Source organism: Acinonyx jubatus, chromosome E1 (genome assembly GCF_027475565.1).
Source record: "Acinonyx jubatus isolate Ajub_Pintada_27869175 chromosome E1, VMU_Ajub_asm_v1.0, whole genome shotgun sequence".
Lineage (NCBI taxonomy): Eukaryota > Metazoa > Chordata > Mammalia > Carnivora > Felidae > Acinonyx > Acinonyx jubatus.
The window spans coordinates 17,058,128-17,086,075 of record NC_069397.1 but is presented as its reverse complement, the minus strand read 5'-3'; the positions used below and the strand labels follow the sequence as shown (position 1 = coordinate 17,086,075).

Here is a 27,948-nt window from a genome sequence, read left to right as displayed (position 1 = left end):
ATAAAATATTTCCTATAATAGCTCATTATTACTAAAAAATTTTTTTTAATGTTTACTTATTTTGGGGAAAGGAGAGACAGAGTATGAATGGGGGAGGGGTAGAGAGAGGGAGACACAGAATCTTAAGCAGGCTCCAAGCTGTCAGCACAGAGCCCAACACGGGGCTTGAACCCATGAACCATGAGATCATGACCTGAGCTTAAGTCGGATGCTTAACCGAGTGAGCCACCCAGGTGCCCTTGAAGTATTTTTTGGCAACCCATCATAACCCAATGAGCTACCCAAGTCTTCTGAATGAAGCATCCAAATTTAATTAAGTATGATGCTTAAAACACCTTATTAAAATTTTACCTAACTCTTTGCTATAGGCAAGTGGTTCTGTTCTTCAAACTACACCTACTCTTATTTTCTTTTTTAATTTTTTTTTTAAGTTTATTAGAGAAAGTGAGTGAGCATGAGCAGGGGACAGAGAGAGAGCAAGAGAAAGAATCACAAGCATGCTCCACGTTGTCAGCACAGAGCCCAACACGGAGCTCGAACTCACAAACCCTGAGATCATGACCCAAGCTGAAACCGACAGTCAAAAGCTCAACTGACTGCGCCACCCAGGCGCTCCTACCCCTACACTTATTTTTAACCCATAAGGTCAAAATGCTAATCCATACTCCTTTATTAGTAACACACAATCCTCATTTGCTCCAATTCCATTCAAATATGATTATCTACAAAGTGCTTATTACTTTGATATCCCACAGCAAAGAAAATATGTACATAACCAAACTGTAGTGACAGAGAAAAAGCAAGAAAAATTGTATCTGGAAGCATACCAGAAAGCTTCACAGATGGCTTATTTGAAGGCTTGATGTGTAAGACAGAAGATGACTATTATACCACAAGCACCTAAGAATTGGGACTTTGAAAGGAAATACCCTATTAAGAGATTTACAATGTAAACAAAGACAACTTAGTAGTAAGAATGAACTATTAACTATGACTGAGAATAAGTGCTCTTCCCATGGCCATACAACTACTATTTTAAAAGACAAAAAAGTGATTTTATTCTCTATTACTGGATTCTGTGTAATTGTTTTCTATACAATTTATCAGTGACCAATTACAGTTAAAGAAAAATAAAACTGAAGCTCATTAAGATAGGATATATCTGGACATAGGTTACAGTTAAGGTACAACATAATCCCTCCCCAGGGCTAAAAGTATATAAATCTAAAATTATTTTTTTATTTTATGTTTACGGTTGGAGGCAAAGAATGGTAGAATTACATTCTCCCTACTTCCCTGTACTCCTCATCATATTCACTCCTAAAAACACTTTTAAAGTTTTGAAAATTTATCAGAATTGGATGTTTGGACCAATAGGTTAATTATTCAAAAAAATCAAAGTAATTATCCAGATAAAATTGCATTCAAAGTATCACAACAAGTGCCTGATAAAACAAAAACCGGGAAGTACTTCACTAGTTGTCACTTGGTCCAAGAGCTTAGATGGATGTTATGGGCTTTAAATCGCTGGGCAGAGGCCCATCCAAAGATTGGCAGGAAAAAGTCTCCTAGGTCTAAGGAGAGAGAATTGTAATCAATCTAATCAGGAAAAAAGAACATAAATCAGAAAAGGCTATTCTAGTCATGGCACTCATATCTATCACTTTAATATAATTTCTAATTCTATTAGTGTCAGACAATTAGGAATAGTTGAAATGGTCATTAGAGCTGTTATCCTACAAATTTCTGTACCTCAGAAGAGCTTTAAGTCCAAAGATAAGTAAGCCTTTCCTTTGTTGACCTATCTTCAAAAAAACTAATTCAACAAACATATTTTTTAGTGAAAGTACAGAAATCTCACATTTTGCAACAAATTCCCAAGTTCTGTATGCATCAGTTACCTGATGCTCATTGTTAAGTTTGCTTAATGTAAAAATATATTATTTAGTTGTATGTTTAGAAAAACAAAAACTTTTCATTTAACCCCCCTAAGCTGTAAAATATGCTTTTCTCTTCCCCACCACAAACCTCAACCTGCCCCTTCCCCTCCCATCTTTTTTTTTGGGGGGGAAGGGGACAACACTCAAGATTGTCACAGTAACAACTATACTACTTTAAAGGCAAGCATATAAATGTTAGAGTAAAAATGAAAATAACTATTTGCAGTCACCCAATTTCTTTTTTTTTTTCCAACGTTTTTTTTAAATTTATTTTTGGGACAGAGAGAGACAGAGCATGAACGGGGGAGGGGCAGAGAAAGAAGGAGACACAGAATCGGAAACAGGCTCCAGGCTCCGAGCCATCAGCCCAGAGCCTGACGCGGGGCTCGAACTCACGGACCGCGAGATCGTGACCTGGCTGAAGTCGGACGCTTAACCGACTGCGCCACCCAGGCGCCCTGTAGTCACCCAATTTCTTTATTGGATTGAAGAGGTTTCCTTAGCTTAAACCAGAACATTCAGCTTTAGGTTTTAAATATATAGATTTTAAATGATTTCTGGTAAGAAAGTTTTATTACCTTCAAACAGGGCTCTGGAATAGTGAATTTGATTATGCCTTTTGAGAAAAGGAGAGAGCCATATGACCTAGCTAAAAATTAGCCATGGGCCAACTTAGCTTCTGGCCAAGAAATAAATCAGCATTATCTTAAGTGTTGAACTGAAAAATGAATGCAATTCCCCTTCTAGTTATTTAATATTAAATACTTCTATAACAAGTAGCAACTTGACTTCCTTGATTAGAATTACAAGTTTCCATGAATCAAAAAGAAAGAGAAATAAATCAAATACTATTTGCATGTTTACTTGCTACCCTTAAACAACCTTACTAAGGCTAACAAGAAGCTAGTAAGAGAGAATATATAGGAAAGAAGTAAATTACATTTTGCCCTCTTTTAAATTACAAGTCTTAATGCAGATTCTAAATATAAAATGAGTTACTCTGTGTAACTGTTTTAATTACCCTAACAGAAAGAAGTTGAAGAATAAGATACATCCAACTATACAAAATCATCACACAGTAATTAATCTTTCTACTTTTAATAATGCTCCCCACCCCTGGTCTTTAACTTCCCAGTTTTTGTTAGAGTTGGATCCCAGTACCCAATTATGCAAATAGTTACTGAAGAAAATTTAACATTCAACTTTCTAAAGCAGATTACTTTCTACAGAGCTCCCTACCATAAATGTCCAATAACCTAAAAATCCTAAATTCTAAGTGGATTAAAAAGTACTATTTAGGGGCTAGGAATATAGACGCAAAAACAAAGGCTCTGCCTCTGTAAACTTCGTAGAATATACAACTTTTCTAGGTAGAAGCATCAGCATGGACAAAGCTTGGAGATATTGAAGTATGAGGTGTGCTAAAAGCAGGGGGTCAGCAAAACTGACTTCTGTCTTTGCAAATAAAGTTTTATGGAAGAAAGCCACCTCCATTTTATATATTACCCATGACTGTTTTTGTGTACAAGGCAGAATCAAGTAACCAGAATTCCAAGGAGAGACCCTATGGCTCACAAAGCCTAAAATATTTACTACCTGATCACTCACATAAAAAGTTTACTGATCTATGCTTTAGTGGCCACAATTAATTTAGTAAGGCTGAAGTCACTAAGACAAAAAGATTTAGAAAAAACACTATTCAGGAGCAGAGCTGAAAGTCACTAAGAATGAAAGATTTACACACAGATAAATGCTATTCTGCTATTCGGGGGACAGCACAAAGGCACAAATGAAGGAAAGTTTACTGTTTAATCATATAGGTGAAGGAAGTCACTGAAGAGATCTGAGATTATTGTACTAAATATTAGTAATGACTGAAGTTTCAACTAGAGAGTATGGATGAAATGACAATACAGTAGTCCTCTCCCTTATCTGCAGGAGATACATTAAGACCCTCCCCTCCAGTGGATGCCTAAAACTGCAAATAGTATCACACGCTATATATACTAAGCTTTTTCCTATACATACATACCACATGCCTATGATAAAGTTTAATTTATAAATTAGGCACAGTGAGAGATTAACAGTAAAATAGAACCATTATAACAATACACTGTAAAAAAAGGTTATATTGAGTGTGGGCTCTCTCTCAAACATTGTACTGTACTTACATTCTTCTTGTGATGATGTGAGATGAAAAAATGCCTACATGATGAGATGAAGTGAGATGAATGACAATAGGCACTGTGATGTAGCATTAGACTACTACTGACCTTCTGACGATTCAGAAGGATCATCTGCTTCCAGACCACAGTTGACCGTGGGCAACTGAAACCGCGGAAAGCAAAACCACGGATAAGGTGGGACTACTGTACAGAAAAAGAGCCCAGTAAATGTTACTGCAAAAGTGAAGAAATTAGGACAGCTGTATTAGAGATGGAAAGGAAAAAAATGGATATGTTAGAGACAGGATCTATATAACCTAACAATCAGGGTTTGGAATTCCATTTCATATACAAAGAATTGGGAGCGGTGATGCTGAATATACATGGTCTGAACTCAGAGTAAAAGCAATTGAAGTTTCGAGCTTAACACACAGCAGCAGAATTGGATGAGATTACCCAGGAGTTTGAGTAGCATGAAAAGGAGACCAAAAGAACATAAACCTTTGAGGAAAAGAGAATGATATAAGGAAGGTTATGCTGAAGATGTACAAAGTAGGAAAGTGGGTTGTTAAGGAGATGCAAATTAGAGAATTTAGGGAGGGAGTGTTCAACTACTGCAATCCTTACTCAAAGTTAAGACACTTAACTTTCTAGTCACCCTCTTTTTTTCTAGCCAGATGTCACTGCCTGGTTCAAGCAATGGTATCTTACAGAACATTTCTGCAGTGTAATCTTTTAACAGGCCTCTCTTACCCTTAATTGGGCCTTACCTTCTATCTTCTACACCATGGCTAACATTCTTTTCCTCTAAAACTACAAACCTGAGGGGCACCTGGGTGGCTCAACTGGTTGAGCGACTGACTTTGGCTCAGGTCATGATCTCACAGTTCATGAGTTCAAGCCCTGCATCATGCTCTGTGCTGACAGCTCAGAGCCTACAGCCTGCTTCAGATTCTGTCTCTCCCCCTCTCTGTGCCCCACCCATGGTCATGCTCTGTCTCTCAATAATAAATAAACATTAAAAAAAATTTTTTAAATAAATAAAAATACAAACCTGAAAGTGACCAAAACACTTCAGTGGATTCTCACTGCCTACAGGGAGAATGAATCTGTTTGTCTTGTATTACATTTCTAGCACTGGACACAGGTGTACATCAATAAATTGGTTCCACTTCTTCTGAGTCTTGACTAGCCTACCCTGACCCCACCACCCACCTTAAGGGTTTCTCTATGTTCCAAATGTATTTTATATATTTTTTCTACAGAGCCATCACATTAGTAATATATTTCTTTCCATGTATGTTTTCCTATTAGACCTTAACGACATGAATCCTTATTTCATCTAATTATCACGATTGCTTTGCACAGAGCTTGGTGCCATATGTGAATATTGACTTTGAATGAAATACCACTTGTAAATCAGTCATCAGGAAGTAATAATAGAACAAAGTAGTATTAGGTAGGCCCATTTGAAACTGATATTCAACCTTCTGTGACCTACAAAAACAGTCATTTCATATGGTCCAGTCAAAATTTCAGCTTTTAATTCTTCAAAGAAAAAGACAAGCTAAGACGGTTAAAGCCAACTTGAGGCTTATTATTATTATTTTTACTTTTAAAAAGCACAGGTTCCCCCTCACACACACCAAAAAAACAAACAAACAAACAAAATATATAAGGTCAAAAAGAAGACTCCCATAATTAAGTATCCCCAGATCAATTTACTATGGATCTTGCCTTCCAATCCTTATTCAAGCCATTTAGATCAAATTCTGTAAAATTCAGCAGGGATAGTGACATTATTAAATTCTACTTTTCCCCCTTCTATTCCAGATTTACCCAATTTTTGATGATTACTGGCTATCTCACCACCATGTTTTTTGCTCTTCTGATTTCCTTTCCCAACCAGTCCACTGTACCTCCCTATTCTTTTGCAAAGAAGGCTGCCAGAAACTTCTCACCCTTTCCTTTTCCATTTTGACTATACCCATAGAGAATGAACAGCTTATTTTCTTTTTTAAAATAAATTTTAGAGGTGCCTGGGTGGCTAAGTCAGATGGGCCTCCACACTGACAGCAGAGAGCCTGCTTGGGATTTTCTCTCCCTCTCCCCAACTCACATGGGATCTCTCAAAATAAATAAATGTTTAAAAAACTTAAGTAAGGGGCACCAAGGTGACTCAGTTGTTTGATCGTCGAGTTCAGCTCTCAGATCATCATCTCAGTTTTTTAAGTTTGAGCCCCACATCAGGCTCTGTGCCAATAGCACTGAGCCTGGAGCCTGCTTCAGATTCTGTGTCTCCCTCTCTCTGCCCCTCCCCTGCTTGCACTCTGTCTTTCAAAAATAAACAATTTTTTTTTTTACTTTTTTTTTCAACATTTTTTATTTATTTTTGGGACAGAGAGAGACAGAGCATGAACGGGGGAGGGGCAGAGAGAGAGGGAGACACAGAATCGGAAACAGGCTCCAGGCTCTGAGCCATCAGCCCAGAGCCTGACGCGGGGCTCGAACTCACGGACCGCGAGATCGTGACCTGGCTGAAGTCGGACGCTTAACCGACTGCGCCACCCAGGCGCCCCTAAACAATTTTTTTTAAATAAAATAAACTTTAAGTAACTTCTATTCCCAACATGGGGCTCCAACTCATGACCCTAAGGACTGACTGAGGTGCATGCTCTACCAACTGAACCAGCCAGGCACTCTGGTAACAGCTTATTTTCAAGTAAATTTGACTCAAGTTCTTAGTTAGAAGTCATCACCTTTTCAGGAGATGCTTAATGAACTCTTCACCCCATCAATTTCAATCTTACATTCCCAATTTGGAGCTAAAGACTAAACAGAACTGTCTTGACCACCTCTAAATACATACGTTAGAAACTTGGAGCTTGAGGGGTTTTGTTCATTTCTACTGCTATACTTATTCTAATCCAGTTTACTTTTAAGGTAAAATATCAAATTCAAGTTGCTCGGAATGAAACTGCTACTACTAAGATACTAATAGACAATTTCTGCTGTTATAGCATGGATGGTTACTTCCCTCACCTTCAGGAGGTAAGCTACTAAAATCTGAGGATTAAATTTTACCTTCCATAAATTCCTGGTAAGCTACCTTTTTGAATAATACCAAAGTAAATTCATAATTATTACACTCATAAAACACACTTAATGAGAAATCAAGCATCTTATATAGATACTAAAATGGTTAAGTCACTGGCAAAAGAAAGGATCTCACAACCATACTAAATTACTTGTTACAAACATTCCTATATGTCCCATATTAGAGAGGACGGAAAAAAGGATCCTTCCCCAATCTAGGAAATTGAACTAAGGCTGAAACCAAAGTCAAATCTGCAGGCAATTGTTAATAAGATTGTAAGATAGCTGTGATGCCATAAGCAATCATGGAGCAAAATGCAGTAAAGGTGAAAATATTTCTTCAGCATTGTGTTTAAAGGAGAAAATTTAGTATTCAGATTCTATGAACAAAAGTCTAAACTGTATACATAATCCCCCTCTCCCTTTTATGGACTAACCGTAACTTGTCTCCTGTCTCATCACACCCTGTACATATAAGAGGTATTTACCAGTTTCTTCATTCATAAACCCAAAAACCTTCTTTTTAAAAAGTAAATGTTTATTTTCAGGTAAATAATACATTCACATTGACTGCAAATACAAAAGGGAAAACCTTTTGTCATTTCTCTGCCTGAACTTTATTCCAAGAGTTCATCAGAAAAATGGCTTTCAATATACCCAACAAATTGGCCACAATAACCTACTAGAAAGCAGATCTGTAAGTCAATTACTTAATACTAACTCAACTTTTATTTTTATTTCTTAAAGTTTACTTTTTATTTTGAGAGAGTAAGGGAGTAAGCAGGGGAGGGGCAGAGAGAGGGAGAGACCGAATCCCAAGCAGGCTCTGTGCTATCAGCAAGGACTCCAGTGCAAGGCTCAAACTCATGAACCGTGAGATCATGACCTGAGAGTCGGATGCTTAACCCACTGAACCACCCAGGTGCCCCTCAACTCAATTTCTCAAACGCTGTAGTACAATCTGATAGAATAAAACAAAGACTGATATAGTTATAAATTAGGAAACCCAGGCTTAAAAATGACAACTGATCTTTTCAGGTACACAGGAACTGGGAATAGCAGTGTTAAAATCCCTGTGTTTAAGTTACTTCCATCTCACCAGCCTATCACTGATATTGAGCAGCTCCCCCACTGCCTCCAGACTGATCTGATGATCTGGCAGCAACTTACCTTCCTTCTCTTTTCTATCCACATCCTCTTTTCTCACCACATCCAAAGCGGATCCCTTCCAACATTTACATCTACTCAGGTTCTCCAACTTATCTATTATCTTCCTCTTCTTTGCATTTCCCCACCCATCAAAACCCAGTTTAAATGATGCTGCGTCAATGAAAACATACCCTGCCTGCACTTACTCTTCCCACCTTTATTCCATTAGAAATTCTCCCTCCATTGAAAGCTTCTAGTTATTTATATCCATGACACTCAAATCTTGCCTTATAAACTTGTGTATTGTTTTCTCCTCTACTTAAGCTCTTCAAAGAAAAAGACTCACCCTGTCAAAATCTTCGTCAACTAAGCAAAGTACTTTGCCTATAATAAGTACATCTTAAGGGAAAGGAAAACACACACACACACACACACACACACACACACACAATTATTACTGCACAACTGTGGCAGAGGAAAGAAAAAAAGGATTAAGCTGATGAAAGCTCTCTAGACTCAGGAGTTCCCAATCCTAGCAGGCAATTAGAACCACCTAGAGTTAAAATACATTTTTATTCCAGGGTGTAGCCTAGATCTAGTGAATCAAATAATTTATGCCAATAACCTATTGAAGTAACAGAGAAATAAATTTTTAAAATTTCATGTAGTAGCTTAGTGTTACCTCAGGGATATTTTATACTAGATAACTTTGATGTTAACTCACCTCAACTATCAAGAATTATCTTACCATATTCATCTCCCTCGCATCTCTATATGCTGGGTATAATTTACCTATCAAATTATCTTTTTTTTTAAGTTTGTTTATTTATTTTGAGAGAAAGAGCAAGCACGAGCAGGGGAAGGGCAAAGAGAGTGGGAGAGAATCCCAAGCAGGCTCTGCACTGACAGACCAGAGCCCAACACAGATCTTGAACTCAGGAAAAGCGAGATCATGACCTGAGCCGAAACCAAGAGTCAGACACTTAACCCAGTGAGCCACCCAGACGACCCTCAAATTATTTTTTAATGAATATTCCAAAATAGCAAGATGTTAACATAAATACACACACACACACACACACACACACCAATAAATGCTTTTTGAATGCTTGATAACCTTCAGTGCAGTATTAGGCATGATAAATCAACCCGTTTAAACGAACACTTTGACCAAACATACAACTCACATCAACCTACCTTATTTCAACAGACTTGGCTTCAAATGACTTTTTCAAATCAATGACTTCAAATGATTATTTCAAAATCAAAGATTCACCTCAAAAAGTTAGGGTCTAATGTTAGAAGCCTTTGAAAGTAAATGTTTTAAAGAAGGCAACAGTTCTGTCTTGGGTATGTGCATTAAAAGCCATCACTCTAACATAACTAAAGTGTCAACTAGCAAAATGTTAGGATACCGGGAATTTGTTTTTGAAACTCCTACCAAAAGAAGTGTGAAGGTAGATAGGTGAAACAAGAATGACAATGCTATTTAAATGTTCAGGCTGGATGAGGAGTCCACTGGGGTTCGTTACAGGTTCCACTTTAGAGTATAAATCAAATTTTATAATCAATTTAAAACTTAGAATATAATTTTTTTCATAATCAACTTAAAAAGGTATCACTTTAAAGTTTGCCTCTTAAGTGCCACTTGAAATCAAAAGAAAATAGGACCTACATCTCACAGTCAATATTAATCCTGCTATGTAATGGTACACTATTTCCCCCAGGTAATAGAAAGATTAACCCTCTTGTTTCTTAAAATTTTACACCATAACGTGTCAAAAGGTAAAAGAAAAATCCCAAGAACTAGAATTCTCATCAATCCCTTTTTTATGCCTCATTGTATCTTTTTTTCATCTCAATTATACTGAACAGATTTTTTAAAAATCTGCAGTACTTCTAAGGCTGCAAATAATGTTTAACCTAAAAAATTCAGTATTCCTACAGAACTGATACCAAGCACGTTCTTACCTATTTCCAAATAAAATTGAAGGACTTATTTTTGAAGTTGGGAAGTATGCAGAGAACTTCCATTTCTAAGCTTAACTTTAACCAAGAGATTACTTTTGAACATTTAAAGAAAAGACTACACTGAAGGTACAAGAAAATACAGGTGGCCCTTTTAAAGGATATTCCAATAAGCCCAACTGATTATTACCTCCTTTAGAGTTTAAGACAACTTAAAAATAATAAACCAGCCTTCACTTATGAAAAAGATCTTCAGATCTTCAAAAGGTTGTGATTTAAAACAAATTCAAAGAAAAGAGAAATTAATGACCTAATGAACCATCCACATTTGGCAGTAATTCAAAGAACCTGCCACTTTGGGACCTAACTGAACTGAACATTATTTGTTGGGGGTTGGGGGGAGGCTGGGCAATCAATATCAATTTAATTTCAATATCCAAATATAAAAGTCAAACTGATGCACTCAACTAAAGCAAGTATTTCAGTAATGCCAGCAAAACTAAATATAAACTGCATCCACGTTGAGGCATTTAGCTTATCTAAATACCACTGATTTCACATCTAGTTAGCCCATCTATAGGGAAAACGCACACAGAATACCTAGTAATAAATAGAAATTAATTTCCCATTTAAAAAGGCCTGCAATTCTTCACAATAAAAATCTATATAAAACCACCAGCCAACCATTTAAGAGAACCTGTCCCAGAATTTTTCGCATGTTGTGGAAGAACAAAACCAGATATCCTCTCAGGTTCACACAATGACCACCAGTACAAAATACACAGGTAAAATTTCCCAATGGTCTCTGGAGGGCAGATGGCACGGAAAATAACACCAAAAACACCAACTCCCCCAGCAGGATTTAACTTATAATTGACCACAAGTCTTAAGAAACTAAGCAATTGTTTTGCCTTAACTTTCCTAAAAACATCCATTTCCTGGTTAACTCATTTACTTCCAAACAGCAGTGCTGGAGAAAAAAGTTAAGACAGGTAATTTCATCTGCCAGGATTTCTGCCCCTAAACTGCCACAAGGCAATACTACTACTTACTCCCATTTTTTAAAGGAAGAAAAATAGAAAAAGTACATCTGTTCATTTTACTAAATGTCTTCCAGTTTGCAGATAAGGAAAGGTATGAAGAGAGGTAATTTGCTTAAAAGTCACATAAATAGCTTTGTTATTCATCTCTGAGGCAGTGATTCTTCCAGGGAAAATATGGGAATTACCTCATCTCCACTTAGCTGATATGCTGCCCCTTCCCTGCAGTTCCAAGTCACTGCCTAAATGAGCCACTGTTAAAAATCGGAATGTGCAGCATGTATTAGGTGTGTGTCTGCACGCGTGGGGTATAGATTTCTATAAGAGGGAGAGATGGAAGTGTTCCCAATAGCACTGAGGTTTGTTTTAAACATCATTCATTAAACCTCATTATTTGCTGTAGGGATTTAAATAAGTTATACCATACAGCAAATCTTTAAGATACAAATAAACCATATTCTAAAAAACGTATTCGCATGGAACTTGAAAGATACCGGATTCCTTTCTTAACATAGGCTTTGGGGCTATGAAAAGTACAGACTCCAAGAGCCTGGTTTCTACAATGCTCATTGGGCTTGCCACTGCAGTTGTCTAAATTATTTTCTAGTTCCCATTCAGCACCCAGAAAAAATAGTTTGACACTCCATCTTTTTGGACTCCTCCTCATTTTACACAAATTAGAAGAATCAAATGAGCTAATAAAGAAGTGTATGATATAAAAAGCAAAAAAGAGGGGACATCTGTTCAAAGAAGTTTTAAAAATAACAAGAGAAAATATAATGTCCTCCCTTTAGGCACCACCCCATTCCTCTTCACTATTTGAAACAGGTAGGAAGTCAACTATACTTGTAAATATGAAAAGAAATGTTTTAAGTCGAAAAAGTGAACATTCCTTCTAAATAGTACTATTTCCAAAGACCCTGAATAGTTTATCAACTGCTTATCCATGGTTATTCTTAATTTAGTTCTAAGTCTTGAAGAATCTCATAGTAATTTCCAAAATGCACCCTTAACACAATAGCTTATAAATGTATACTAAATTGAGCAGTAAGAATCTTCATATAGGAACAAATGAGTTACCTTTAGTGTGATATACAATAGCAGCCCTCAGGTCAAAAGAACCCCAGCTATCATTTCTTTCTAGGCCTCTCTGGTATCTCTGTTCTTTGGCGGAGCCTAACAAAGTGTTCGTAGGAGACGCCAGAGGATTTTGATTTTCTATCTCGTAGTCCTTTGAGAGAAACACTAAAGCACCTTGACTACTGGTGTCTGCTTTTTGCAGATCACCTATATGACTGGGTTCCAAGGATAAGGCTCCACTCTCATTAGTAGTCCCAGATTTTAAAATGCTACCCAGAACTTGAGGACTAGTCCGTTTTTCCAGCTCATAAGCCTTGGGAAACACAGGATGCTCAGTTCCTGAGGGGATTATTTCAGCACCCTGTGAAACCAAAGTGGCAGGATATTCCCCTTGAAATGTCACCTCCATCACTTTATGATCTGATGATTTCCCAATAACAGTCTCAGGGCCAGCACTGGGCTCATTTATAAAAGATAAACCCCACTGATTCTGGAAGATATCCCCCAGGTTTTGCTGATCTGTCTGAGAGGGTAGATCCACTTGTGCTGTGCTCAACAGCACAGTTTGCATATTTGAAGGATAGATGAAAAGGCTAGATTTAATTTGTTCAACAGCTGCTGAAGTCAGACTCATGTCCTGGAGAACTGAATCAGTCCCAGAAGAGATGGGTGTTAGAGTATTAGCAGCAGTAGTTAACAGTGGCTGACCCCCTGGAGAATACACACTTGCATCAGTCCCTGCTAAAACAGGCCCATTAGAAAAGTTGGCCGAAGTAACAGATTTCAGCGCTGACATTGGGACCTGGGATAACCGACTTGAAGACTGGGTCTGAGTTTCCCCAGCAGATGACGAAGAGGATGAAGATGAAGATGGTGACACAGAAGAGTTCTGTACAGTTTTGTTGAGGTTTTCCTTAACTTTGCTTGCATAACTTATTTTAGGAACTATTTTAGCACTGCTATTGTCCACTGGAAAAACTGGGGGTGGTTTAAATAGGGTCCAAGAGTCCTCTTTGGAGGTAACAGCAGAAGCGTGTTTTCCTTTGGGCCGATCATCAAACTTTTTGCCGCTCACACTGGGTTTAATATCAGAGCTTTTCCGCAGCATATCACCCACAGCAGGTTTTCCTCGATTTGTTCCTCCAGGCCCAGTTTCATACTTCCAAATGGGCTTCGAACTATCTACTCGATTTCCCTTTTGTTCACTGTAGTCAGGCTTGAAAGTTTCAAGTCCCTGTTTTAAGGTTGGGACACTGGTCTCTTGTTGCATTATTTTGTCCTGCACTAAATTAAGGTTTTCACATCCCTTGGCACTATTGCGCCTAGCTTTCCTTTTTTTAGGAGTGGTATATCCGCTCTCAGATCCACTACCATCATTATCTGCTCCTTTGCCCATATAACCATTAGTAATATAGCCAGAATTATTTGTTACAACACCATTTGGAATTGCTACAGTATCGGTCTTCTCTACAGACTGGTTCTCTCCAGATTTATTTTCGTAAGACTTCCCATTCTTTTTGTCCATACTGTTCTTCTGAATGAAATTCCTGGTTTTAATTCCTGCTTTCCCAAAGGTGTTGGCCTTTACAGTCTGCTTCAGATTAGTGTCTACAATTTGTTGGTTGCCATTGAGGACCCTGGAAATAGGGTTGGTAGCTTCATCAGAACCCAGGCTCTTTAAAGATATTTCTCTTTCTCCAGCATTACCATTTAGTTCACCATAGCCTAGAAAAGGGGAAAAAGAAAGGTTTTGATTTACAATTACAAAACATAAATTACAGTACTACCTGACATTTAAAGACTATTTACTATGTGCTAGACACTATGCTATGAGCATTAGCTTTACTATGTTTATTATTTCACAACTATGAGAACACTTGTCACCCCATATTACCGATTAGAAGTCTGCCAAGCAAGAAACTGAACCAGCTGGGATTCAAACTGAAGTCTGAGGTCAGAAAGAACAAGACCTCTTAAGCAGTATGCCATAATACCTCTCACCTAACAAAATCAACTTCCCCACTGTTCTCACAAGGCTGCTATAAAAATTCCTTTACAATTAACATCAGAGCTACCCTCTGGGCACAAATCAAGTTATACTGATACAGTAACTGTATGTATTTCAGGGAAATTAAAGAATCCCTTTCTATGAAACCACAAATGACTGGCAGTCACCACAAGCAGTTTCTACTGCATTCTGCTGAACAAAAATCTAACAATTGTGAACTTTTTCTAAAGTAGTCTTGAATCTATTTTGACAATTCCCAGACATTAGATCATACTGTTAATGTATGAAACCAGACCACCTATGTACCAATATTTCTAACTCCTCTAAGATATATTTTCTTCATTTTACATCTGGGTAAAAAAACTCTCAGAGAAATTAACTTGCCTAAGTCAGATAACTGGAAACCTGAACTCCAGTCAGCCTGGAACATGGTTTTCTATCACTAAGTAATACTTCCCACACAAGTGATGCTGTAATAATTACTAACAAAACTACAATGAAAGGTATCTAATTTAAAAACTGCCACGTGTTCAAGCGTAATTTAAGACCTTCAACTGCCATAAACAGTTCATCAGTCTACATTATTCAATTGGTAACAACCATTCCCATTTCCCTACCAGTAAAATAGAGATATTACTTATCTACCTTTTTATGAAATGTTCCCAAAAGCATTTTGAGGTCATTAGAAACATAAATAGAAGGATACATATTCATTTAAGGCAGCTTTCAGAAGGGTGTCCAATAAGACCAAATTAATTTACATTTGTCACTTTCGTTCATCCTTGTGGTCCTTTAGCCTATGAAGGCTAAAAGGCATGTGAACTTGTATAGTCTTATTTTGAAATTTTGTTTTAATTCCCAATTTGGTATAGATATAACCCATAAAAGCTCTTTGTGCATTTTAAAAGCATAAGAGATCTAGGGGCGCCTGGGTGGCTCAGTCAGTTTAGTGTCTGACTCTTGGTTTCAGCTCAGGTCATGAGCTCACAATTTGTGAATTCAAGCCCCAAGTTGGGCTCTGCACTGAGCGCGAGGCCTGCTTGGGATTCTCTCTCTTCCTCTCTCTGTTCCTCCCCGGCTTGTGCTTGCACCCTGTGTGCTCTTTCTCTCACTTTCAAAATAAATAAATGTAAATTTGAAAATAAAGGGAAAAAAAGCATAAGGAATCTAAGATTTTTTTTTTAAGTTTCAGAATCACTGCTTCAAAAGAATGTGATATGGAACAGAACATAGTCTGGGAAGATTCACAACAGGATTTACTATTAATTTTAAGGCACTCATTTTGTATCAGAGAAAGGACACTAAAAATGAACAAATAAAGGCATTTTATTCCATTGTATTAACTTTCAGAAAATAATTCAAGAAAATATACTTAAGGCATAATCATTCCTAAGTCTGAACCATACAAAACTTGTACCATAAAATAATTTTGTTTTAAAATTTGTTTTAGAGACAGGAGCATGCACAAGAGAGCAAGCGCTCGCATGATGGAGTTGGGCAAGGGAAAGAGAGAATCTTAAGCAGGCTCCACCCTCAGTGTGGAGCCCCCATGAGGGGCTGATCCCACAACCCTGAGATCCTGACCCAAGCTGAAATTAAGAGTCAGACACTCAACTGACTGAGTCACCCAGGCACCCCCACCCCCGCCAAATATAATAGAATAGAATATAATGGCTGCTGAAAAGAGCTTTGACAGTCAATCAAGTCAAACTTTTGGTGGAAAAATTCTAACCACACAACTACTGAAGAAAGAAACTACTAAAGAAGAAATCTCTGCTTAGGTAGGATGTTTTCTGAAAGGTTCTTTTTTCTTTAGAGAAGCAGCAAGTTCCTAAACAGGAGCTCTCAACGTTAACATATACAAGTTTACCTGTATACAACTCTAGACCAAAAAGAAAAACATACCATTTAACATGCTAACAAGCTAAACAAAGTTTTGTACTCTTGAGCCCATTAGTCATAACTTTCTCAAAGGTAAGTAAACAGTCTTAAACACAAAAAAATTCAATGTCCAAATTGACTTGGACCAAAGCCAAGATTTTTAAGTGAACCAGGATATTCTTTCCTAAAATTACTAGTATTTAGTGGCTCCGATATCAGAAATCACCAATTTTGTAACAGCTCAGAGCCACTATACTCCCAAGTTTTAATAACAAAAAAACATTTTTTCATTTAACTACTTAAAATTTTTTCCATGGCAACTTTGTTGGTATGCAAAGTGTACCAGAGACATTTTCTTTTTAAAACTTAGGTATTTAAGAGAAATGCGACCACCACAGAATTACTGAGAGAAATCACAGGGCTCTTTGCACTTTTATTATTTAGGTTTGCCATGCTAATACTACTTCAAATGGAATGTGCAAAACTTGAGTCCTGATAAATCTCGCTTTTGGATTAGAAACCGAAATTAGTGAACACATTTGGCCCTCTCTTGCGCCCTCTTCTGGATAAAGAAAACAGGTTCCTCTTTATAGGTTTGTGGGTAATGGGTCATAAAAGCCCACTTCAACATACAACAGATATATTTCAAAAACCCTCCTAAGTTTTCTTAGTAAATTAGCATCATACATGTTGAAGCAACAGTATTGTGACCAGGCCACACACATAAAAAACTGTTCATCCCAAATTGTTTACATTCTCTCAAAACTGCTAAGCCCAGTTTCCCCTCTTTATTCTCTTCCAGGACAAGACCTACTGATTTGAAGGGACGCCACCTTGAATGGTTCAGGGGCTGCTTCTATACGTAGAGACAACAAAATAAAATTTTCGAATCTGAACAGTAATACTGTTTGATCTTCCAAGCAACGATAATAAAGTAAGATTTTCTTATCTCTAAGTTGAAAAAGACCTAGAGTTAAAAGATTTAGTGTTGTACACTTTCTAATAGTTTTTAAACTGTTCCAAATCCGTTAAGATTAAATACTGAATATATTTACATGTTCATTGCTACAGCACGCCATCATCAGTCCCTACCCCCCAAAGTGGAAAGTCTGATATTCCAATTTCAGTCTTTAAATTAAAGCAATTTTCCTCCAGCTCTCAGTAACTGCTTGCATTAAATTTGATAGCCTGGGTTTAACATCCATTTTCTTATTACTCCCTTCATTTTTATAAAGAACCTTCAATTTGGTAAAAATCTGCCTGGCAACAAACTTTTTAAGTTCATTTCTTCTCAGATGTTTTCTAAAATGACTTTCACCCTCAATTTAACATTTGTTAGAACCAAGCATTTGGGGTTCGGTATCAGTTTAAAAATAGAAAAACACCTTTCCTTTTAACATGGAAAAAAAAGCCTCGTCCGAGACAAGATGGTAGTGAACCAACCTCATGGATGGGCCACCGCGGTTCTTCCTTAAGGACAAGAAATAGGGGTCAAAAAACACCTCGCCCTCTTCCCCTATCCAATCATTTTCCTAATCGCTCTCCCTGAAAGCACTACTTAGGCCCAGAGGGTAAATGCTGGGGGGCTGGAGGCCGCCGGAACAAGCCTTTTTTTTTTTTTTTTTTTCCTTTTTTTTGTAAGAATGAGCTGCTAGAAGGAAAGGGCCCAAGTGAAAGCCTGAGAGGCGGAGTCGTGAGCGAACCTGGCAGGAGACGAGGTTCCTGTGGCAGAGAAACTCGTGACCGGGGAGCCTGGTTCCCGCTGGGTACCCCACCCGGCCTTCAGGCACCGCCTCTACCCAAAATGTACCCCCCCCACCCCACCCCCAGCCCTCCTGCCCCACGGAGCGCCGCGGCCACCGCCCGCGGCCTTCTCCGCCCGCGGCTCCACTTCGAGGCCGGCTCCCCGCCCGGACCACCCGCGCCTCCCGCCGCACCGGGAGCGGGAAACGCGGCCGCCGGCACGCGGGGCCCGGTGCAGGCCGCTCCCCTCGTGGCCGCTTCCCTCCCCCACCCCAACCGCCCCCGCCCCTCACCCCAGGGACCCGCCCGGGGCCGCGCGGCCGCCACCGGGTTACACAACCCGGCCGGCGGCGGGGGGAGGGGCGGCCGCGGGCCGGGGGCGACTGCGCCCCCGCAATGCGGGGGGCAAGGCGACCGCCGGTGGGGATCCCGAGCCCCCCAGCTCCGCCGCGCCGAGCGCCCCTCGACACCCTTCCCCCTCCGCTCTTCAGTGGGCCGGAGTCGGTGACAGGAATCGGCTTCCAACATGGCGGACAGGAAGCGGCCCCGCGAGGAGGAGAGAACATTCCAGCCGCGCCGGCTCTGGGGGGAGCGGGCCCGGGGCGCCGGCCTCGGGAGGAGGCGCGAGGGCACACTGCCGGATCCGGTGCCCAAAAGGGGCGTCTAGAGGTGGAAATAACCCAAGAAACGGGGGTCCCGGCCACCCCCCCCAGACGGGGAACCCCAAGGCCACAGGTGGGCTTGGGGTGGCGGGTGAGGGAGGACACTTCCTCAACTCTGCCCACCTACCCTCGCCTCGCCGCCTGCAAAAGGGTCTCGCGACACCACCCGAGTCGGAATTAGGTAGGCCTTCTTGAGAAACACCCGAAGGCTTTTTGGTGGGGGGGGGGGGGGAGGCTATGTTCACCCCAACTCAGGGCCACCAAATTTAGGTTCCTCCAGGGCCTCACGAAGGTAAACGAGAAAGGAATAATGAGGCCAGATTTCCAAGGCCGACCCTCCGGGTCTCCCTCCGGCCCGGGCGGGGGCCGGGAAGGTCATACTGGCCTGGTTGGGCCTCTCCCATGCTGAGGGGAAGGAGAGGGCGCTGCAAACCCCGCGGCTTGGCTCAGGCTTTGGGAGAATGGAAGGGGGCTTCCCCAGACCCGCAGGGCACAGACAGACACACACACACACACTCCTACCGCGTCCGCGCTTTCCAGATCCAGCCCCACCCCCATCTTCTCTACCCCCCACCCCCATTCCCCTTCCCCCACTCGTCCTCCCTCCCAGACCTGTTTTCTTCTTCGGCGTTTCCTGGTGCTGCTGGAGGGCGTGTTTCTGCTCATGTTTCAGCGCCTTTGGCTGGGCCTTGGGGCTGCCCTCGGCTCCATGCTGCAGGTACTGGTGAGGCTGCTGGTGATGGTGGTGGTGATGGTGGTTGTGGCTGTGGTTGTAGAAATAATAATGGTGGTGGTGGTGCGGCTGCTGTTGCTGCTGCTGTTGCTGCTGCTGCTGCTGCTGCTGCTGGGGTGATGGTGCGGATGGTGGTGGCTGTGATGGTGCTGAGGCTGTGGCTGGCCGGGCTTCTCCTCCATTGAAAGCGGCTGGGACTCCCTGGCTGAGGCTGCGGGCTGCTGCACCGTCAGGATCTGAGACTGCTTCTCAGGGCACACTCAGTATATCTGAGCGCGTCTAGCCAGCGCACTGGTTAACCGAGCGATTCTGCGAGATTGGCAGCGGCGCTCCAGCAATCAGGAGACAGGCTGCGCCACAGGCCCCGCCCCTAGCCCAAATCCTCTTTCCTTCCCCTTCGCCACTGCCTCCTGGCCAACGCCACTTACCCTGTGCAACCTCACAGGGCCGGGCTTTCAACGTCAGCACTATGGCTCTCTCTTCTGTCGCTTTCTCTCCTTCACCGCGCATTCTGCGAACAGCACTTTCTACACTCCTCGCCCGCAAGCAAACTCACGTCGAGTGTAGCAGATTCCACTGGCGATTCCACTGGCAATTCCACTGGCTCTGGGAGTCATCTGTTGGTTTTGCAGCTCCTGGAATCTGTTGGCTTTTTTTTTTTTTTTTTTTACCCTTTTCCGGGTAACCAGAGGGGAAGCTCAGTTCCCTTAACCCTGAGACCACTAAAGGGGCAATACAAAAAGAGGAAATAAATGCATTTAAAAAAAAAAAAGAAGAAAGAATACAAGAGCTTCACAATCCAGTAGATCATTTTGTATTCTGGATTCATTTTGCTTTGTATTCATATGCTAATCTCTTCCTTTCCACGAAGGGATTATAGGGTTCCACAATGGGGTATCTGTGTAATTTTCTAAAAGGGCACAAAGGGTTTAAATCATTGTTTCTTTGTAGTTGGAGGCAAGGGAGAGCGGGAGGAATGAAAATCTAAAATCTACAGTGAAGTAGTTTTGTTGTTGTTGTTGTTGTTGTTGTTGTTTTTAACTCTGCAGGTGAGGTCAACTGTAGAACCAAGATAAGTTTTAGAATATGTGGTTTCAAGAGCGAAAGACAGGGGAAAGGGCACTTTAAACGTTATTGAGTTAAAAATAATTGCATGTATGGAAAATATTGGAATTAAAAAAAAATACTCTATTGCTTTTGTAATGTTGATTTAATTTATCCTGCATTATTACATCACAGCCTGATTTTTTTTAAAGCAAATGTTAGTCCGGAACATTGTGACAGTGATTACTCAGGAAGGAAGAAAAGGGTTTTGTTGGGAAGGGGCACACTGGTACCCTTTGATAATATTTTATTTCTTGACCTCGATGGCGATGATCCATATACTTGCTTCATAATTATTTCTTAAACTGAATATATATATATATATATATATATATATACACATACACACATACGTATATGTATAATACACTATTCTCAGTGTATGTTCTTTGAGCGGATTTTTTTTATTTAGCATAAAATGTGTATGATTTACCATTTTAACCATTTTTAAGTTAACTAGAAGTAGGTATATTCACATTGTTGTGCAACCATCACAACTGTCCGTCACCAGAACTTTTTCAACATCCCAAACTGAAACTCTGCACCCATAAAACAACAATTCCTCCACTCTCCTCTCCCCCATCCCCTTTTAATCAATATTTCATTTTCTGTGTCCGTGATACCTTATACCACAGACAAGTGGAACCACACAATATTTATCCTCTTGTGTCTGGATTATTTCACTTAATATGTCTTTGACGTTCATCTCTGTTGTGGTATGAATCAAATTTTCCTTCCTTTTCAATGCTGAATGATACCCCATTGTATGTATATGCCACATTGTGTTTATCCATTCATTTGGCAATGGGCACATGGATAGTTTCCTCAATGTATATTTTACAGTTTTTGAAACTGGCTTAGGGGGCAAGTGGCTGGCTCAGTCAATGGAGCATGCAACTCTTGACCTTGGGGTTGTGAGTTCGAAACCCACATTGGCTGTGGAAATTACTTAAAAATATAAATAAATACTGGAGTGCCTGAGTGGCTCAGTCGGTTAAGCATCTGACTTTGGCTCAGATCCTGATTTCACAGCTCTTGAGTTTGAGCTTTGCGTCCCGCTCTGTGCTAACAGCCTGGAGCCTGCTTTGGATTCTGTGTCTCCATGTCTCTCTGCCCCTCCCCACTCATGCTCTGCCTCTCTCTTTCTCTCAAAAGTAAGTGAATATTAAAATATAAATAAATAAATAAGTGGCTCGACTTCCCATAGCAGGACAATATTAAAGGAGTAAAGAGGGGTGCCTGGGTGGCTCAGTCGGTTAAGCATCTGACTTCAGCTCAGGTCATGATCTCACGGTTTGTGGGTTTGTGGGTTTGTGAGTTCGAGCCCCACGTCTGGCTCTGTGCTGACAGCTCAGAGCCTGGAGCCTGCCTCAGATTCTGTGCCCCTCTCTCCCTCTGCCCCTCCCCCACTTGCACTCTGTCTTTTTCTCAAAAATAAATAAACATTAAAAAAATTATTTTTAAATAAAGGCATAAAGAAGCTTTAAAGGAAAAATTTGTGCTCTGAAATTAATGAATGTCAGCATAAAAGCATAATTAGAAGGTAAAAGCCTTTTTACAACAGCATATGTCACTGAATTCAACCATGACCAGCTCTTGACTTGTTTACAGTAAGGATTGGCTTTGCCTTGCAAAATTTTGAAGAAAGACCCCTTTGGGGTGTGGTGGGGAGTACATTTACCCAAATTTGAGAGCTAAAACCCCAATAATAACATCATAACAAATAAGTCTTTGCCATTGAGCAATATTCCACCACTTTCTCATCTATTAAAGAAGAAATAAAAGTGTATATAAAAAGAATTATGTTGATAGGGCTTTATATTCTTTGCTAACTTAGACTTTTAGTTGGAAGGCCAGAATTCTTGAGTTCTAACTTCTCTTTCTACATTTTCCACATTACAGTTGCAGGCAAACCAAAAGCATTTATTCTGACTTATCACACCTTAGCCGGACTTACTTTCTTCATATACATTGTATGAATTTTCAGAAATTAAGTCTTGCTTTCAGGTGCTTTAGTTACTGTGAATGTTGCCTTAGTGGCATGTAGTAGTATGGAGAAAGGCTTGTGATATAATGTAAGAAAAAATGCAGAATATTAAATTCTATGTACACTAGCATCATAACCTTGTAAAAACATGAATATTTTAAAATAAGTATGGAAGGGGCACCTGGGTGACTCAGTCGGTTAAGTGTCTGACTTCAGCCCAGGTCATGATCTCATGGTTAGGTTCATGAGTTGAAGCCCTGCATCGGACTCACTGCTGTCAGTGCAGAGCCTGCTGGGGATCCTCTGTCCCCCTGTCACTGCACCCCCCCCAACTGCTCACACTGTCTCTCTCAAAAATAAATAAACATTAAAAATATAAAGTATGGAAATATAACAGGAGAATGTGTACCTTCTCTTCCACCTGATTTTTCTAAAAGTTTTATGTGAAATATTTGAGATTTGCCATGTATTTGAAAACGATAATGCTATAATATCAAAGAGAATAATTGTAGGGCTAACCTCAGTCAGTTGAGCATCTGACTCTTGATTTTGGATCCTATGCCCCTCTCCCCAGCTAACACTCTCTCTCTCTCTCTCTCTCTCTCTCTCTCTCTCTCTCTCTCTCTAAAATAAAACTTAAAAAAAAGAGTATACTTAATTCATTTTTTCAATAAAATGCATCTGCATTAAGGAAGAAAATATACCAAGTCTGGTAAAATTATGGATGCTTCTTTTTCCTTTTCTCTATTTTCCAAATGTTCTGTTATGTAGTTATTACTTTTCATAATAGCATTATTTTTATTTATTTTTGTTTTTTCAATGTTTATTTTTGAGAGAGAGAGAGAGACAGAGCATGAGTGGGGGAAGGGCAGAAAGAGAGAGATACACAGAATCTGAAGCAGGCTCCAGACTCTGAGCTGCCAGCACAGAGCCCGATATGGGGCTCGAACTCACAAACCCATGAGATCATGACCTGAGCTGAAGTTGGATGCTTAACCAACTGAGTCACCTAGGCACCCCGCATAATAACATTATTTTTAAAAATTAAAGTAATAAAAAAATTGAATCTGCACCATCCTTTGAAATTCATTTTACAGTATATTGTACCTACAGTCAATGTGGGAAGTTGTAAGGAGATAGGAGGTTCCTATGTGTGGTAGGTTAATGTTTTAACTATTGCTATAATCACAGTTGCTAATATTTATTGAGCATTTACTATGTGCCAGAAACTGTACCAAGTATTTATCTTGGTGTTCATTGTAAGTCTTAAGGTAGATATTAAGCCCATTCTACAGATGAGGAATTTGAGGCCTGAAGACATTAAGAGACTTGCTTATAATTAAAAGCCACCAAATTTATAGCAGGGACTGAAATAGCTTCCAGGTTGGCTGGATAGAAAGAATATCTAACCCTATCAAAGTGTGATGTACATTTCTAAAATTTTAGTACATCTTTGAAAAACATTCAAGTTATATCATAACCACCACGAAGATGGTATCTGGTTAACAGAGATAGATCCATACCGCAAAGCTAATGAAGATTCACAGCCCTTCAATGCACAGGCCCATCCAAGGCCCTGGAGGGTCCCTAGAAATGGCCTTTTGAAAGAGCTAGATATTTTTTCATTATTTTGTAAAATTTGTTAAAGCAATATATTTTTGTATTTTATTCCTTAATGAGGAAGGGCTCCCCAAACCCAGGAGTACCCAGGTTAACAGTCATTTGGGAATCTGACTCAGAAGTGTTGTAACCTCAGAGGTATTTTGAAAGATTATAGTCATATTTTATAACAATATGGAGAAATGTTGGCAGTATAACTCAAGTGCAAAAAGCAAAGTAACAAATTATATGTACACATTATTATTGCATATAAAATATGAATTCAAGGACTATCAGAGAACTTGAAAAATGAAAGCAAAAAGCCTTTTATTCATTTGTTCATTCGCAAACATTTATTAGGCACTTTTTTTTAAAGTTTGTTTATTTTGAGAGGTGGGGGGAGCGGGAGAGAGAGAATCCCAAGCAGTCTCCACGCTGTCAGCACAGAACCTGATGTGGTGCTCAGTCTCATGAACTGTCAGATCACGACCTGAGCCAAAATTGACAGTCAGATGCTTAACCAACTGAGCCACCCAGGTGCCCCCATTTAGGCACTTTTGAGGTACCAGGAATTATGCTTTTTGTTATTTGGGTGTTGTTTGCTTTGTTTCGTTTCATTTTGCTTTGTTTAAATGTTTATTTATTTTGAGACAGCACGAAAGAGCAAGCTAGAGGCTGGGGGGGGGAAGGGGGGAGAGGTGGGCAGAGAGTGAAGGAGAGAGAGAAAGAATCCCAAGCAGGCTCCACGCTGTCAGCATGGAGCCTAATGTGGAGCTCCATCTCACATATGGTGAGATCAAGACCTGAGCCAAAATCAAGAGTCGGACACTTAACCCATTGAACCACCCAGGCACCCCTCATTCTGTTTTTTTTTAAGTTTATTTATTATTTATTTATTTATTTATTTATTTATTTATTTATTTATTTATTATTTAACTAATATCTGCACCCAAAGTGGGGCTCGAACTCATGATCCCCAAGATGAAGGGCCATATGCTCCTCTGACTGAGCCAGCCAGGTGCCCCTTGTTTTGTGTTTTCAATCCATTTCTCTTATTAACACAGTTTTGCATCTTGGTTAAATATATCTGCAAGCCTGTCTTAATTGTCAAATGGAAACCACTTTTTATATACCTTTAATCTTACATTTTGTGTGCTATGACAACTTTAAGAGATACAGAAATATTTAAGTCTGTGGACCTCAGTTTTTTCCTGTCTAAATTATGGAGAATGGGTAAAGAGGCCTCCAAATTTCTTCCCACTCTAACATGTCATGATCATAACTCTGCACTTTCTTCCCAGATTATCCCTTTATTTCATTATAATAAAACTATACAACAGCAGGAAATTTAGCTGATAAAAGTTAAGTTTTCAACTGTAACAATTGATTATAACTTTATAGAAATTATAATCAGAAACAATATTATGTCATTTTATATAAATGGAAATTGGCTCTCTGATGATAGTTCCAGTTTCAAAATGGGGCAAATCACTGGTAACATCCATTGTTTTATTTCAGCAGGGAAAGAATTTTATTCATGTATATTTCCTTTAGATCTTAATATTTTTGCCTAGAGACACTAACTTCAAAAAACTTTCAAAGGAATTGAACAGAGGTATGGGTAAATTAGGTTAGTCTTTTAATAACTGGAATATGACAACTTTTCCAAATATGAAAGTTTTCAAAAATGACAGTTTGCTTTTATGAAGAGTATTATGAGAAAAGTTTGAGGGAGAAGCTATAGCAGAGTGGTATAAGTTTCGTAGTCAGAAATGAGATAGGATCCCTATTCTGAAACTGCTTAGATTAGTGACCTTGTTTGGGCAAATTATTTAACCTCTTTAAACCTTAGTTTACTCAGCTGAAAAATGGAAGTAATATTAATGCCTAACTCACAAAATGTAGTGAACTTTAAGTAAGATAATATAAACAAAGTTGTTGAGTATAGTGTTTATAATATTAGTAAGTGGTACTAAATATTAAATGTTACTGATACTAAATTATTAAATATTCGATATATAAAGGTAAACTCTCAGATATATTTCGTTAAAGAAACTGAGTTTCAGAGAATTCAATTAGCAAGTTAACCAAGAATAGAGTGTTTTCCCCAATTTTTGAAAGGATAGGCAAATAGCTCTGTTGGCTCTCTGAGCAACACCATGGCAGTAGGCAAGAATAAGCACTTTAAGAAAGGCAGCAAAAAGGTTGCCAAGAAGAAAGTGGCTAATCCATTTTCTAGAAATATTGGTATGATGTGAAAGCACCAGCTGTGTTCAATATAAGAAATAAAAAACACTGGTCTTGAGAACTCAAGGAATGAAAATTGCATTTCATGGCCTCAAGGGTCGAGTTTTTGAAGGAAGCCTTGCTGATCTGCAGAATGATGAAGTTGCATTTAGAAAATCCAAGCTAATTACTAGGATGTTCAGGGCAGAAACTGCCTTACTTCCATGGCATGGATTTTACCAGTGCCAAATGTGCTCCGTGGTCAAAAAATGGCAGACCATAACTGAAGCTCAGGTTGATGTCAAGACTATCGATGGTTATTTTCTCTGTCTATTCAGTTGGTGGTTTTACTTAAAAACTCAATAATCAGATTTGGAAGACCTCTCCCGCTAAGCACCAATAGGTTTGCCAAATCCAGAAGAAGGTGATGGAAGTCATGACCTGAGAGGTGCAGACAAATGACTTGAAAGAAGTGGTTAATAAACTGATTCTAGGGGCACTGGGTGGCTTAGTCAGTTAAGTGTCCAGCTCTTGACTTCGGCTCAGGTCATGATCTTGCAGTTGGTGAGTTCGAGCCCCACACCGGGCTCTGTGCTGACAGCCGGGAGCCTGCTTGGGATTCTCTCTCTCTCCCCCTCTCTCTCTCTGCCCCTCATCCTCTTGTATGGTCCGTTTCTCTCTCTCAAAATAAATAAATAAACTTGAAAAAAATATTGATTCCAGACAGCATTGGGAAAGACATAGAAAAAACTTCCCAATTGTTTTTTCCACTCCATGATACATTTGTTAGAAAAGTGAAAATGTTGAAAACCCTAAAGTTGTACTGGGAAAACTCATGGGGCTTCATGATGAAGGTGGTAGTTCTGAAAAAGCTGCTTCAGATGAGACAGATGCTGAAGTTGAACAAGCTAATAGCAATAAGCCACCAGTCCAAGAAGCTGTTTAAAATTCAGACTTTTGGGGCACCTGGCTCAGTCCATAGAGCATTTGACTCTTGATCTCAGGGTCGTGAGTTCAAGCCCCACATTGGATGTGGAGCCTACTTTAAAAAAAATTGTTAAAAAAAAACATTAAAATTCAGGCTTTTAATGTGACAAAAGTCATTAGTAACGTTAAAAAAATAGGCAAATGCTGTCAACTAAAAGCAGTAGTATATTCAGTCTCAATAGCAGTCCTCTGAGCAACAGGCTCAGAGCTGACTTTCATTTTCTTCTCTTTTGCTTCGCTATTTTCTCTAAATGTTATATGTTGAGCATTTATCCCTTTTGTGAAAAGAAGAAAGTGTCTTTAAAAAATTAATGAATTCAACATCCAACTATCCTGTGAACATTAATCCCCCCCAAAAGACCAAGAGAATTGATATGCCATTTTGGATTCCTTTTTGAGTCCCCAGTAGATGAAATGAATTTAAGTTTGAAATAATCAATACATCTGCAGTTGTCAGTATGTATACTCAGTTTGTTGGAGTCCATAATTAGATGCATCCAGAAGTTGTATAAAAGGTCACTCCCTAGGGGAGCCTGGGTGGCTCAGTCGGTTAAGTGTCTGACTTCAGCTTGGGTCATGA

The 27,948-nt window shown here is 39.5% G+C and overlaps 1 protein-coding gene and 1 pseudogene across 1 annotated transcript in view; one reads left to right on the top strand and one right to left on the bottom strand.

The window, feature by feature from the left end:
- The window catches only part of NUFIP2 (nuclear FMR1 interacting protein 2), a 30,680-nt gene extending 11,018 nt beyond the window's left edge, over positions 1-19,662 (bottom strand). Inside the window, 3 exon segments of the mRNA XM_027034563.2 lie at positions 12,439-14,163; positions 19,345-19,576; positions 19,579-19,662. Of these exon segments, the coding sequence (XP_026890364.1) occupies positions 12,439-14,163; positions 19,345-19,576; positions 19,579-19,647 (2,026 nt within the window). The 5' untranslated portion in view covers positions 19,648-19,662.
- Positions 19,663-25,091: 5,429 nt separating this feature from the next.
- On the top strand, positions 25,092-27,680 carry LOC106983248 (40S ribosomal protein S3a-like; annotated as a pseudogene).
- The last annotated feature ends 268 nt before the right edge of the window (positions 27,681-27,948 follow it).